This window comes from Actinia tenebrosa, unplaced genomic scaffold (assembly GCF_029948245.1).
Source record: "Actinia tenebrosa isolate PJP-AT-01 unplaced genomic scaffold, QUT_ActTen_1.0 PGA_scaffold0__85_contigs__length_37466705, whole genome shotgun sequence".
NCBI classification, from domain to species: Eukaryota; Metazoa; Cnidaria; class Anthozoa; order Actiniaria; family Actiniidae; genus Actinia; species Actinia tenebrosa.
Window position 1 is genome coordinate 25,152,104 of NW_028292569.1, and position 12,962 is coordinate 25,165,065.

Sequence of the window (12,962 nt, forward strand, 5' to 3'; positions counted from 1 at the left end):
ACTTTACAAGTAAATTTTTTACCATTATTTATTATGGACAATATCGGGGAAAAAACGCAGCAAAAATCGCTAGTGTAAACGGGGCTTTATATTTAAAGAGGAAAATAAGCAATTTTATGAATTGTTATCGAAAACATTTCATAGCAATGTAGGACAATATTCATTATAAAGCTGCTGTTCTGGTATCGTGGCCCGTCAAGTTCCTTAAATTTGGTTGCGCATGCAACCTTGAGAAAAAAGTCCACATTTTTTTTTTTTCAAATATTTTTACTAAAACAGGTTGCCTACCGAATATTTTTTTAACGAAATTATAAATCTATTAAAAATAATTGTAAAATTCTGCTAGCAGGATATTTGACATTAGCCGTTTCACAGACAGGCAGCAGAGGGCGTTAATGGCCAAAAGAAATACGATCTTTATTAATTTCGGGGCTTGATTAAGGCGGGTCCTTTAGCAAAATGCCTGCTAATATGCTGAGAAATATCCAGAAACGGCTTTGTTTGACATAAGCGTAAAATATTTAGAAACATTGCCGTCTTTTTTGTTTGTTTGTGTGTGTGTGTGTGTGTTTTTTTGTTGTTGCATAAATTATTCTTTAATTATCCCATGGTAACATAGCAATGAGATACCAGAAAACGTACACACACTTTTTTAAGATTTCGTTTACTGTTAAGTGTTTCCATGTTTGTCTCTGTATTTAACATAGCGCTTTCTTACTACATCTTTTTTATCATTTTTTGTTTCTCTTTTACTTAAGGTTATCAAACAACTTCTAAATTTCAATTCGAATCCAGTGGAGTAAGAGCTACTCTAAGGAACCACTGTGATTAGCAGTTTTACTTTACATGTATTTAAAATTCGTCTAGTTACGAAACCCCAAAGGAAGTAGTGTCCAGATTCAATTTCCAATATTTCTCCCTTTTAGTCATCCTACTTCCCATTCCCAGTGTTTTAAATTCTGGTATTACATGTATACATCAATTTCAATTTTTTCACAAAGGAAATTCCTATTAACATTTTAGCTTTTTGCAACCCTTTCGAGTAAGGAGCCCTTACTTAGGCGTAATATTTTCCTATTTCAATCCATGTCATTCCCTTAAGTGAATCTCTTTCTTTTTTAGTGTACCCAATCACTTTATATACAATAATGATATACACATAAATCCATAACCAAGGCATTATTGAGAAAACATTGTAAAACCATGAACAATTAATGAGGGTTCAAACCAATCCAATTTCAGAAATCAGGTAACACGAATATCATGTAAAAACCCTATATAAACCGTCTTACAATGAAAATGCTCATTAGATACAACCACTAGTTCTGATACAGCACTGATGGTTGTATCTAATAGAATATAAACTGAAAATATCCCAAAGGATTTATGAATTATTAGTGAATTTCACAAGTCGTTTACAACATTCCCGTCTATGTTGTGAACATTACTTACAAATGTTACTGTCTATTTAATAGCATTTTATTATATTATATATTCAAAATGTGCATCCCTAAGTGCCATACTTCATAGGTTAGGCTATATGACTGTTTGTTCCTTATTCTTCTTTAAATTAAAGAATTGATCGTGTCTTGAAAATGCTGTACTGCCAAGAAGTGACGAATGTTGTCCCATCTGAGATTTGCTTGACTACAATCAAAACAAAAGAAATCAGTTGGGAACTTTTCTTCCACATTTAGATTTTCTTTGTCTGAATGGCTGAATTTGCATTCGATATGGACCTGCAGTGCCGTGACCGTGACGGTGCTGTGTCAGAGCATTTTGATTGGCTGAGTAATGCACTTGCGTGCTTTTATTGGACTAAGGGATGTCCTCAAATCCGTGCAGTGACTTGACAGTCGTGCAAAATCTGGTCTTCCCAAAAGTATGCTACACATAATACAAGTTAACTTCAACAATACCTTAGGTCAACCTGCCTAATCTAGCAGCCATGTGGCAGTAGCATTCTGACCAATACCGTAACAGTTTAAGTTTATTCACACTTTGTATAATCTAAATTTTAAATAATTACAAAGGCTAACAGCATACCGTTACCGTACCACAATGAACCTACTGCTTGTTAAGACATTTTCTCTCACCTTTTTTGGTTCGCTGAGTCTAGTACCACTTGACAGGCCATATAAAGAACTCTGATGCGAACTCAGAGGAAGCAGAGTAAACCGTGGAGGGTTGGGCGCTAGAGGCATGATATTGTGTTGATCTTGCGAGCCAGACGGTCGTGACGTCACTCCAAAGGAATGATTGGAATGTTTGTCTAGACTCACTAATACACCAAATAGAACCTGTGAAAGGATGTGATCAACCAATCAGAGAAGAGGGCAAAATATTCTTCCCAAATTCGATATTCTATTTTATTGCATACGAGTACCATGATGCAATGCGCACAGAGGAATAGCAATCTATGACGTCACTATTACATGAAACTCACCCCACATCGTTGAAGCTGTCTGTTTAAATTCGCTGCCAGATAAGGAGAAAATACATCTAGATCAAAAGGATCCACAACTCCTTCTAGTGAATCAATAACAGCTTCACGGCGAACAGAGAAGCTTTCAGTCGATTCCTACCAAGAAAACAAAGCAAACACTTCAATGCATACGTCATCAAGGTAACCAAGGTAATCGACATCACGTGACTCACCTGGATAGGCTCATCGGATCTTCCCGCGAAAATTGCAGAGATAAATTTAAAGTCGAACAGGCACTGAAGAGATCGGTTTTGAGGCAAACTGGTTTCACTCTCCTCCACGAGCTTTTCGTAAAGGTGCAAAATGTTATCGGATAATGTGTCGACTAGCTCTTGTAATATTTTTCTGAATGAAAAGATTCGGAAAACAAATGATAAAATTCGTAGACACGTCATTACTTGTCAAATGCGCATGCTTCCATTTGTTTCTTTACTATTACAGTTAAGTGTTTTTTTATGTTAGGGAGGGGTGGGTGGGTAAGTCGTTACCTGTCTAGTGCGTGTGCTCCGATTCGATTAAGTTCCTGACAAAGACTGAAGAGTAAAGACGTGACGAAAGACGATACCTGAAATACACGGACAGATGTTCGTGAGGTTATCAAGCACATTTCTTATGTTATGGCTTTCGTCCACGTTTTTAACATTCCGAGTCAAATAATTATTCAATCGATGGAACGGATGCTAAAAAAGACACAACTTCAAGTGTGGGATCTCTAAGATACCTGCATAGGGACACGAATAGTTGATTGTACTTTCTCGCCGGTTTCTGATTCCTCTTGGATTTTCAGTTCTTCCCAGCTCTAGATGAAAAAATAAATACAAAAGGACATTTATGAAATTTTTCGAACCTATTTCGTGGAAAGAAGCAAGCGGCATCTCCTGAAATAGAAAGACGCGAGGGATTCGACACTTAGATTCGGTCTTACCGTCATTGAAAACAGCGCAGCCTCTGTGCCACCTTTAAGCAAGGAGTCTTCATATGATTTTACGAAAATATCGCACACCCAGTCTTTCCATAGCCTGGAGAAACAATTAAATAATTCCTATTAGGCATTAATATGGGGTGTCCCAAAGCGGTTATGGGACCATTTATTCAAGTAACAATAAATACGTTTTCTTCCCAGATCTTTGCAGGTTATTTTCTGTGCCACAGTCAAACAATTGAGAACTCCTAGGCTGTGGTGTTCCACATGTTCTAATATTGGGGCCTTTTTATATAAGATCATCCTGGTATATAAACATACCTGAACGCGGAGTAATATCTGTTTTTAATTAGTGCTGCCAACTCCTTTAACTTGGTATCGTTTGTCTGTTCAGTCTATCAAACAGAGCAATAATAAATCAGATAACATAGCAGTCGAAGAATTCACTAGTTCTCAATAACACGCGCAGAATCCTACAGCTCTCGCGTGCTCAAAAATAGGGTTTGATGGACGTCAAACAAGTCCTTCCCAGTACATTCCATAGCTAGCAACGTGCCCTTGGATAAACTCTGTTATGTGTAGTACAGCTGTAGGAACTGGGCAGCGGCTGCCTGTGCAGGGCATGCGCATTAAAGCAGCATAATCACGAGATACCTTTCTTTTTGAGAGACTGGATTGTCTTGATAATCTAAGTAAAAAATCCAAACACGACATGTCACGGCAGAGCCAAGTACGTAACTCTTAGAGCAGTTTTTCGTATGACTGTGAAAAGCTCGCGGTATGAACAGGGTCGTGATATGGCAAGTCATACGCGAGACCAATCATATTGCTCGAGAAGTTACTTTCCATCCAATGAAATACCCGGAACACGGCATGAACACGGCGTGGACACGGTCACGCCAAGGTCACAGCACTGCCAGACCAAATTGTGCGAAAAAAATTAGCCAATTATAATTCTAGAAAACATCACGGTCACAGCACAGCACGCTTACGGCTCTGAGCTTTTCACAGTCATACCAAAACTGCTCTACTTTTCTTCCACAGCGTACTACTAACCAACAATGCAACGCTTCCTCCTAGTTTGAATACATTACCTCACGACTTCACACCCTAATACATATGGGATAATGGGATGATCAATAGGATTTACCTGGGTGTTGACTGACGTGCATTGGGTTTTTCTTCCGGTTCAGCTCCTCGCATGACTATCTTTAGTTGTGGGCACTGTTCGACCATACAATGACAAAGACGACCAACAAAGAGCACCCTGAAATGAGATAACAAATGAGTTTCCTCTGTAGAAGATCTGGCAAAAATGAGATTGGGTTGAGTGAGGTGTGGATATGGTGGCCATCTTGCCAGGGGGCGAAACAAAGATGAAGGAAAATATATAGTTTCGTGTGTTCGTCTTTCGTTTATGAGTAAAGGTGATCGATGTGTCGTCTTAATCGTCTTTTTGTGATATTCTCTTGTGGTGAGCTGTTAATATCAATGGACGTCAATACTGTGACGAAGCTTTATTTTTCCCCTGGGCGACCCATAATGCTTTGCGATCCAAGATGGCCGTCGTATTGTCGAATTAGTCCATTGCTCACAATGCCCACGACATTCAAAGGTGGAAGGAAGCTTACCTGTCAATGCTTGTTGTATCGTAGATAGAAGGACAAGATTCAAGCTTCTTTTTGTGATCAGTCAGAGATTTGTCTACATTATTTAGCAGTCTGTAACAGAAAAAGAATAACACAGTGATGGTGATACCTGATGATAGATGGTGATGTTACACGAAGGTGGTGATGGTGGTGATGATGAAAATGCGATGGTGATGGTGATGATGAAAATGCGATGGTGATGATGATTGATGATGGTGGTGATGGTGATGATGACTGATGGTGGTGATGATGATGACTGATGATGGTGGTGATGATGATGATGACGATGTGGTGGTGTCGTCATGGATGGTGGTGGTGATAATGACGATAATGTAATGGTGATAGTGATGATAAAAATGTAATGATGATGGTGGTTATGATGATGATAATTTGATGATGTGATGATGTTATAGTGGTGGTTATGGAGATGACGATGATGATAGTGGTGGTGTGGCCATGGGTGGTGATGATGGTGAAGATAGATAAGGTAATGTTAAACGTACCCACCTATTAAAAGCATCAAAACAAGTATCCTGTAAAAAGGTCTGTATCTCCTTGGCATCCGAGAATCGATCAAACGGTCCCTTCTCATCAATCTTGTCTGTCTGTCCGACTATAATCCCCAGTTCCTCAGCTCGTCCACTGATGGATACGCGAGACTTCTCAGACGACTGAGTGTCTTTGATCTTAGATATGAAATGTTGGGCATCATCTGATGTGGCTTGGAGCTTCTCATTTATGCAGACACAAAGTCTAACAAATAAATGAACAAAAAGAACTGATGGTTTGCGAGAGAATCCAAGACTTGACAGCCAGCAGCAGCAACAACATCCATGCAAAAATATCTAATCTTTTTTAGATACCATTTTATACGCATAGAGCATAAAGAAATCTGTACATTGGAATGAATACAATCGGCGAAAAAATACCTTGAGACCCGGACAACCCAGGAAGCCTTATTTCCATAGAAAGGAGCTTTTCTACTCCATCCCCCCTCTCCCTAGCAATTGATAACTGGGAGGGAGTTTATAGTTTATGCTAATAAATTTTAGAGCAAAGTTTTACAAATATTTCCATGAAATGAGAAATTAAGCATAGGGGCCTCGCTATTTTATTCACAGATTGTAGCCTTTGTACAACTGGCACATTTACTCTTGCATTGACAACGGCTTTCAAAAATTCACTCCGTATTCTTTCTTTGCTCAGTACTATTTGCGCTTTACTCAACGATCAGATCAAGATAACATTGATTAAGATAACTGATAAAACTGACCTTTGAACTGCTGGGGTACACCCACGAGCTTTCAACGCCAGCCCATCACCGTCCAAAGACTGCTTCTTAGTATCCCCTGATTGGTTGCCCCATAACGACGCAAGAGGTACGTCATTGACGCTTTCGTGCCAAACATATCGAGATATGTCTCGTTCCCATAATGCATTGGTGTCTTGAGCAATGTCGACTGACAGGTCATCTTGTGATTGGATGATCATGTTTTGACAGGACACAACAGTAGCATCTAATAGTCCACTCAGTATGGCCTAAAGAATTTCAAGGAAATTATTGATAAACCTTTATACCAGGAAATATTTTATGTTTTCAACAAGGCTTTTGGCTGTTGGTGATGTGCATGAAAAGGCAAAAAGACAAAAAAGGCGTGAAGAGGAGAGTAAACATGACCTCTTGTTAATGTTCAAGGAGGGGAGGGGAACAGAACTAGAAATGGGACACACAAAAAAAACAGATAAAACCAACCTTTGCACGGTTAACAAATAACGGTCTCATAAACTTGTCCCACAGCGATAACTCATGGTTGATAACTTTGGTGCACAGTTGATTCCATTCTAACTCTACTACTTCATTATCCTGAGTAAACTGAGCATTTGAATCACACTGCAAAATATAAGGGGGAAAATCCAGGTTAAATACGAAATGAAGGGATCCTCACAGGGTTAACTCTCTTTTAAGAACCCATATGGCTTTTTAATAGTGGGAGACAAATTCAGTATATGTATATGTACTAGACTCCAATTTGGTCAACAGTCACTCACACACACTACCACTGCATTAAATATTCAAGGCATAAAACTTTCAATTTACATGTTGATTTTTATGGAGGGAGGAAACCAGAGAACCGAGAGAAAATCTCTCGTGGCACAGGAGAGAACAACACATCAAGCAAACTCAATTCACATAAGCAAACATTTCCTGTAAGCAAACACTCATGCCTCACTCAAAGGTGGTCCCTTACGAGAGAGTCAACTGTATAACATGCAGAATCGTTACCTCTTTGAGGAGCTCCCAGATGGCATCTCTCATGGATGCAAGTCCCTTCAAGGTGCCTACGTAGGTGAGAAGTTTGCCAACACCACTTGAGATGTCTTTCAAACACCTATGGGAGAATTATTTTAATAATATAACCTAATTAATGATGATGAAATTATGTTGATGATGATTACTGATACATTTTGATTATGATGGTGATGATTTTGATCTCATGGTGAAAGAAATAAATTTGCCAGACACTTATGCAAGTTTGTAATGATGATGTATTATGATGATGACGATGTATATCAATCATGAGGATGAGGATGATGGTGATAAGGATGATGATGGTGATGATGATGATGAGGATGGTGCTGAGGATGATGATGATGATTGGTAAGTGGTTGATGGTTGATTGTGATGATGTCATAGCAGAGAAAATATATTTGCCCAACACTGAGAAGTTTGTGGTGACATCAATGATGACAGACGATGTTGTTTACAATAATGGTGATCATGATGACAATCATCATGATGATTACAGGAATACTTTTCATAGCTTTATTGTACTACTACGTACATTCCAATCCATTCCTCACAGTTTCCTTGAATATTGGGCAATGGAATAGTAGCTGGAAATGCTCTTATGTGTGGCCTGTATTCTAAACAGAAAATCAAAAATGCAGCATTACACTTAGAACCATGAAGGGTTAAGGGTTAATCTGATTATAACTACTGCAGAGTGAAATGATGCCATGATTACTTACCTAGAACAGTCTTTGGAAGGTACCGTGCACTTGTTACCAAGTCAAAGTCTGGACCAAATAAAGCCTCTAGCACTAAAACAACACCAAATTATAGATGTTTAACTACATGTCTACATGTACCTATGGAGTTATTCTGATTACTAGATAATAGCTTTTCTTTACCTTCTTCATCAATGTTTGGATCTGATTTGTCCCGTTTCGTAACACGATTCAGAGTTTGAAACAACATTGCTGGATTGTCTGAAATGTTTAAAGTAAAATTTTGTTGTTTTTTCTTCTATGAATTATTTCATGAATAATCCATCTCACAGTTCCTTTCAGTGACCACCAATAACAGTTCCAAGCCAAGGTTGGAGTTGCCGTGCATGATAAAAAGTAAAGTTTTGCTATGCACAGCAACTATAGCCTTAGCTAGTTGGAACTATTATTTGTGGTCACTGAACAGAACTGTAAAAAGGAGTATTGCAATAAAAGATTCCAACACCATCCATTTTCATTTTAATCAGCACAAAATGTCCATTCATTATTTTTGAGGAGGGAGGAAAACCGGAGAACCTGGAGAAAAAGCCTTCAAAGCACGGGAAAGAACATATACGACATCCAGATCAGCAGGACTCGAACTCTGGCCGCAGTGTTGAGAGGTGGCCCATTGACAGCACATGCCACCTGTGCTTCCCCTACCGGTGCTTCCGCCACCCTTGATTCCTCCATCCATTTTCCCCCATGGTCCCAAAGGATGTTTCGGGTTTTCTTTTATAATAATTAAAAATACCTTTAACATCATGGATTTCCTCTGTATTTTCCACATCACATATAAAAATACTGTGTATTTGATACAAGCTTGTCCTCATTACTCTTATTAGTTCACAAACTTGAGACTTGATGCTCGTAGCTAGGAAGAAAGAAACAGAATGTGAACGAAGTTGTTTATCATTAAAAGAGTAAAGGGTAGCATAGCAGTAAGGCACTAGCCGACCAACTCTGGGGTCTTTGGTTTGATTCCTGAAATCAACACTACATGTAAGTAAATTCATAAAAATGCATAGTAACATGACATCAACAATATATTTGTTGAAGGCTTTGTTAAGACTCTCATCAGGCTTGCATGACAGGAGATCAACAGCCATTTCATTTTACATTTGATACAAATAATTGAACCTAGATTAGCGACCAACCGGAAGGCTTTCATTTAGTAGAACAACAGGGACAAAGTAGTAAGATCAATGGTGGTTAACAGTAATGAATTCCGTCTTCTCATGTGAGTAGAGTTCTTTAGATTTATCCCTTGATTTGAGGATTATTTCTGGGTACTCCATAAACATCATAAATTTCAATTCAAACTGTGAGTTAGCCATGCCCTAACTTTGATCAGTCCAGAAGTTTTTTCAGATTATCAATAAAACGTAATATTTACAATGTTGACTTGGATGAAATATTTCCTGAAGGGATGATTTTCTTGCCAGAAGAAACTCAGAAAACACTTGTCTAGGTGAACTTTCCTCAAGCAGTAGAATTGAACAAAGAGCTTCGGCAGTCATCTGTTGAAAAAAGGGAAAAATACTACAATTAAATGGGAAATTGTTCCATAAAGAAATGGGCACAATGAAACTGTCATTCCCATAGCTTTTGAATAGCATAGCAATCCATTAAAAAGGTTTTAATAGTTTTTCAAAAATATGCCTTACAATATTTACCTCGTCTGTTTGCGTAGCATCTTTAAGAAGAGCTCGACTTCCCTAGAATATACGAATATATAAAATAGTCATGACATATATTATTGTTACTTGACCCATAACAGTATTAGATGATGATAATGATACAATAAATATTTTATTTAGCATAACACCAAAAATGCTAACCTGGATAATAGAGTCTTTGAAGTGACTTATAGCTGCCCATTGTCTTTGAAGTATTGGAAATGATGACTAAAGAGAAAAACAGAAAGAAAAATGAAATTAATTAGCATTATACTACCGTCAATGAATACTCCCATTTCAAGTTCCCCTTTGCTCAGTCTTAGCCTGGATTGTGTACAAATGTGTTCCTTTCTTTTATTAAGCTCCATCTTATAGTAAGGAATGTACAAACTACGGAACAATACAAGTTGATTAAAATGCCACAGGTTTTGGTTGAATAGCTGAATATTTTAAAGCACAACCGAGACTATGGCTGAGCAAAGAGAATTCAAAACTGGAGTATTATTAAATCAGAAAATAAATGAATCAAATTAAAGGTGTAGCTTAGATGGTTAGTGTGTGGCCTTCAGAGCTAGAGGTCCACGGTCTAAAATGGGAAAACATTATATCTGAGGTAAAAGGTCTATTAATACTTTTGTCTCAATGTGTAGCAATAACAAAATAGTAACATATAACTCACTAAAACTCTTGGTGCAGCACCACTTCCAGAGTTCAGGTGCAGAATGCTTACAATGTGATGCGACAGAAGATACAACTGTGTTGCTTTCAGATACTGTTGTCTCTCAAGTGCACTCCAAATCTGGGAAACAAATTAACACAATACATCATACAATACACAATACTACAATAATATAAGTGAAAAAAGTAAAGGTAATCATAATTATATTACTATACTAACTATTTACATAAATTTGATAATAAAAAAATAAAAACCCGCCTTACTCTCTCCCTCCTCTAAAAATTAAATAAGACTACATCTGTTTATAACAGTGTTTTCAAAGTGCTCAGTGCATATCTTAGGAAGTGTGTAGTTGTGGCCTTGATGCTGTAGACCCTCCCGCCATCTCTGTTGGGGTAGAAGATTGTATAAAGCATGCTCATATTGCAATGTTGTCATAAAATATTTACCTTCTCTGGTGTATCAACTAGAAGTTTCATCTGAGCAGCAAGAGAATAGAAACCATTCTTGGAGTGAGGTGATCTGAACATAAATTCTCTTATTTATTTATTGAATTATATACAGATTTGCCAGAGTAGTGTGTAAGTAACAAGCAAGATGGCATAGCATGGCATGGGTGGCGTAGTGGTTTACCTTTCACCAGGGCTTAAATAACTGCCAGACATTGGACAATGTCCCCCCAGAATTGGAACCTGTCTGGTCAAATCTTTGCTTTTCCAGTCATTTTGACCAGTAACATTGAGCCAGAAACGAGGTATGACTGAGATAAAACTTGGCCCCTCGTCATGACCTGGACTTACTGGCCATTATTTTAAGCCCTGCTCACCTCTGTGGTCCAGGTTCAAACCAATGTGAGTTGAGTGTGGTACGTTGTAATTGTAGAATGTAGTGGTAATGTGTGTGGAGCCAAGCTCACAAAAGAGCCCCATACATGGAGTGATGCTTGTAAAATATGTTTTTTATTATATAAAGAAAATAAATTTTTTTTTCAAATACAATTGTTTACCCTGATGTTGGTTTGACAGAAGGGCTTCCTCCCACTCCATAGCATCTATGTGACTGATGTAGCTCTTTACACTGTTTCTGAATGTCTCCGACCGATGTTGTGATCTATCAAAAAAAAACCAATACAGTACATCCCAGAAGTTTGTCATGGTGTCTGAGCGTATAATTTGGATGGAGTGCATTAATTCATTACACACATACACACATCTATGTGTAAAAGCATGTGTTAACCATGTTTTGAGACAATGATGCACAACACTTGTTTGAGCATAATTTTCTTTTTTTTTTGAAATTCCAATCTTCTTCCATACAAACTCTATAATTTTTATTCTCTCTCTGCCCCCCCCCCCCCCCCCCCCACTCACCCCCACCCCTTGGAAATTCCAAATTCCTCTGTGGAGTGGGTATGGATAATTTCTGGAACTAAACAATTCATAGATGCTAACCTTTTTAGTATAATCTTTCATTTCAGTTATTGTATCTGCTGCATCAATCAGGTCTCTGTACCTCTCCCTGAGGAAAACATTATGGAAAGACAGTTCATCATGTGCAAAGTAAGCTTTTTTGTTGTTGTTGTTGTTTATGTTATTTATGAAGATCTATATTTTTATTTTTATATTTTTTATTACTTATACATATGACGTAATTAGATGTAACATTCATATGATGTCATAGAAATAAAAATATAAGCAAATATAGGCAGAAAAATATAAATAAATAAAAGTTAAGCTTGGTACTGTAAGTATACGTGGAAAGCTTACCCGACCATAAGACGTAGTTCCTCTTTCTTCTTCTCTATGTCTCCCCTTTGAAGAACAACAGTCATTAAAATATAATACTTCTTCTCTTGAACGAAAGCTCGATTAGAAAGAATAAGACTAACCTTGTTTTTTTTTCTAAAGCTCGAATTTCCTCGATAGAATGCTCGACAAAGAGAGTATTAACATCGATCTCAGCATCCCAAGAAACTAAAAATATATGAATAAAATTAAACGCCCTGAAAGCGTTAAAGACATACAAATAATTCCAGGGTAAAGTGAAGTCATTAGCAGTAGATCTTAAATCAGTTATTACTTGATTGAGAAGATTTTGAGCTGTCTTGACGTGGCGAAGAAGAAGAGCTTGTAGGACTTCGTGGACTTCGAGGAGACGCCATCTTGGATTGGCAGCGGTAATCCTCACGGGCTCAATACTTAACACCGGTAGTTACCACAGGTAGCCCAAGCTTGGTTTCTGTGGTGTCATTATAAGGAAATGTATGGGGATTCATCAAAAATATGAATAAAAGCCTCGAAATTTTACACGATCATTGAAAATAGCACTTCTTTCGCTCTGCGTGGTTATTTTTCGAATTTAGCCCGTTTTAAGATTTTTTCCCAACTAAATTCAAAAAATAACCACGCGGAAAGAAAGAAGTGCTATTTCTCAATGATCGGGTAAGATTACGAGGCTTTATTTCACGTTTCAAGGATTTTATTCATATTTTTGATGAATC

General features: G+C 37.7%; 1 protein-coding gene across 1 annotated transcript; it reads right to left on the bottom strand.

The window, feature by feature from the left end:
- Nucleotides 1-828: 828 nt before the first annotated feature.
- LOC116306112 (conserved oligomeric Golgi complex subunit 1) lies at nt 829-12,663 on the bottom strand. The gene is made up of 29 exons (XM_031716157.2): nt 12,542-12,663; nt 12,351-12,435; nt 12,229-12,273; nt 11,914-11,980; nt 11,469-11,572; nt 10,912-10,984; nt 10,463-10,582; nt 9,946-10,011; nt 9,781-9,822; nt 9,501-9,624; nt 8,859-8,978; nt 8,249-8,326; nt 8,087-8,158; nt 7,900-7,981; nt 7,341-7,446; nt 6,810-6,947; nt 6,330-6,595; nt 5,564-5,809; nt 5,039-5,128; nt 4,558-4,674; nt 4,062-4,095; nt 3,729-3,802; nt 3,411-3,504; nt 3,207-3,284; nt 2,974-3,050; nt 2,659-2,830; nt 2,447-2,581; nt 2,097-2,300; nt 829-1,647 (listed from the first exon to the last, which is right to left on the bottom strand). Exons 1-29 carry the CDS (start codon nt 12,621-12,623, stop codon nt 1,537-1,539), a joined length of 3,102 nt encoding a protein of 1,033 aa, XP_031572017.1. The 5' UTR covers nt 12,624-12,663; the 3' UTR covers nt 829-1,536.
- Between the last annotated feature and the right edge of the window lie 299 nt (nt 12,664-12,962).

Excerpts from the sequence above, each read along its gene's own strand:
- LOC116306112 (XM_031716157.2), bottom strand. The coding sequence starts at position 12,623 with ATGGCGTCTCCTCGAAGTCCACGAAGTCCTACAAGCTCTTCTTCTTCG. Across the intron at positions 12,436-12,541 it reads CTCAAAATCTTCTCAATCAA|TTTCTTGGGATGCTGAGATC; the intron begins GTAATAACTGAT and ends ATATATTTTTAG. Across the intron at positions 9,823-9,945 it reads TCAAAGACTCTATTATCCAG|GGAAGTCGAGCTCTTCTTAA; the intron begins GTTAGCATTTTT and ends CGTATATTCTAG.